At 57.1% G+C, this 2,351-nt stretch overlaps 1 protein-coding gene across 1 annotated transcript in view; it reads left to right on the top strand.

Moving 5' to 3' along the window:
• The window catches only part of SETD1B (SET domain containing 1B), a 48,150-nt gene that overhangs the window by 40,964 nt on the left and 4,835 nt on the right, over positions 1-2,351 (top strand). Inside the window, 2 exon segments of the mRNA XM_015567264.1 lie at positions 1-267; positions 1,145-1,311. Coding sequence (XP_015422750.1) covers positions 1-267; positions 1,145-1,311 — 434 coding nt within the window.

Genomic DNA, 2,351 nt, shown 5'->3' with positions numbered 1-2,351 from the left:
ACCTGGCCAAGGTGCGAGGAGCCTGGCGCCGGCCGCCCAAGAAGCGCCACGAGGACCTGGTGGCCTCGGCCTCGCCTGAGCTCTCCCCGCCGCCGCCCCTCTTCCGGCCCCGGACGGAGTTTGAGGAGATGACCATCCTGTATGACATCTGGAACGGGGGCATCGACGAGGAGGACATCCGCTTCTTGTGTGTCACCTACGAGCGGCTGCTGCAGCAGGACAACGGCATGGACTGGCTCAACGACACTCTCTGGGTCTACCATCCTTATATCCTGCCACACGGGGCTGGGGCCGCGCCGCCCGGCACCGGGAGTCCTCACCCGCCGAGTTGTTGCCCACGACACCCGTGAGGGCGAGAGCACAGCCACGGCACCTCTGAGGCAGTGTCTGTGCCCACAGGGAGCGGGCACTGGCACCTTTACACCCTCAGGCCGGGCCCAGCTCACCCCCCAGACGGCTGGTCTCAGCCAATCACGTGTAGTAACGAGGCTGCACCACGTGACAGTGGCAGGAACTGACGGGGCCTGCTCACCCTGGGCTCCCATCACCTAATTTAATCCAACCGCCCAGGGACGGGGGGCTGTTAATCCCATTATGTCTGTGTAGCAGCCCAGGCTCAGAAAGGTTAAGCAACCTGCCTGAAGTCACACAGCTACAAAGTAGCAGAGCTGACATTTAAACCCAAGCAAACCTGGCTCCAGAATGTGGGCTCTTAACCACAATGCTACCATGATAGTAGTCAATTGTTAACCACAGTGTTTTGAGGTTGTAACTCTCATCTCCCCAGTTGTTCTAAACTGACTTATTGAGCATTTTCTTTGTGTCAGGAACTCTGCTAGGCACCTAAACCTCAGTAATTATCCAGAGAGGCACCGTTATGAACCCAGTTTACAGATGGGGAAACTGAGGCAGAAAGTGGTTCATTATAAAACACACCCAGGGCTATGCAACTAGGTTCCCCTGACAAGAGCTCTGGCCATCCGTGGAGTTGGCCGGCGGGCCAGGTGGTGTGGTTGTGGGCCGTGCGGCTGGATTCCGTAGCCTCCTGGAGACTGGTCTGAGGGTGGAACGGCTGGGCCGGGGGGGGGTAAGTCTCAGGAGGGGTTTGCCATCAGTGTCCACGTGGCCCTTGACCCACACCCACCCACCAGCCTCTGTTCAGCCAAGAAAAAGAAACGTGACGATGACATCCCCGAGCACGTGACAGGCTGTGCCCGCAGCGAGGGCTTCTACACCATCGACAAGAAGGACAAGATCAGATACCTCAACAACACCCGCGCCAGCACAGACGAGCCCCCCACAGACACCCAGGTACTGCGTCAGTGCCCAGACACGAGCCTCCTGGCCTGGGCAGTGGGCAGGGGTCGTCCTGGATGGGGTGCAGGCAGGTTGAGGGGTGGCGCCTGGAGGGTGTTACCTGGTGGCTCAGGTGTGAGGGGTGAGGGGAGGGTGGGCAGTGGAGAGCCTCTGAGAGCTTTAGTCAGGGATGTGAGCAGAGTTCAGTTGTGTTTCCAGAAGGCTCACTCATTCCTTTTTTATTTATTTATTTTTAAATATATTTTTATTGATCTCTGAGAGGAAGGGAGAAGGGGAGAGAGAAACATCAATGATGAGAGAGAATCATCGATGGGCTGCCTCCTGCACACCCCACACTGGGGATTGAGCCTGCAACCCGGGCACGTACCCTGACCGGGAATTGAACCATGACCTCCTGGTTCATAGGTCTACACTCAACTACTGAACCACACCGGCCGGGCCATTCCTTTTTTAAATGAAGCAGATACCTGTGGAGCACTGGCTACAGAACAGCGAACAAAACAAAATTCTTTTCCTCATGGACCTCACATCCTAAGGGGGATAGGAAATAAGTGAACAAATAGGATGCCAGGTGGAGGCCACAGGAGAGGAGGTTAGGGTTTGGCGAGTCGGGGCCAGAGAAGGTGACATTTGAGCCAGCCCTGAATGACGTAAAGAAACAAGCCATGTGGGTGGTTGGGAGAGACCCCCGAGAAGCAGAGGAAAACTTCCATAAGGAGATTGGACCCGAGGGGTCCACTGGGCCCCGCAGTTCCCCTGTGGAGAGGACAGCCTGCGGCAGGAGGAACTTGGGAAAGGAACGGCCAGGCCAGGTGTCGCCAAAGAGACCAGGCCATGGAGGGTGGGTCTGCATTCTGTACACAACAAGCCACAGGAGGGCTTTGAGAGAGCGGGTGTGGGGGACACAGTTCACCTACGATTTCCCAAGCTCACACTGACTGCTGGGGAGCGACTGAGGCAGGTGCTGCCGTCTCCATTCCAGGTGTGCGGGTGGTTGGGAAGGGGTGGCTGTGAGGACAAAAGTGGATACTTGT

Source organism: Myotis davidii, unplaced genomic scaffold (genome assembly GCF_000327345.1).
Source record: "Myotis davidii unplaced genomic scaffold, ASM32734v1 scaffold223, whole genome shotgun sequence".
NCBI classification, from domain to species: Eukaryota; Metazoa; Chordata; class Mammalia; order Chiroptera; family Vespertilionidae; genus Myotis; species Myotis davidii.
This window is presented reverse-complemented; position numbering and strand designations above follow the sequence as displayed.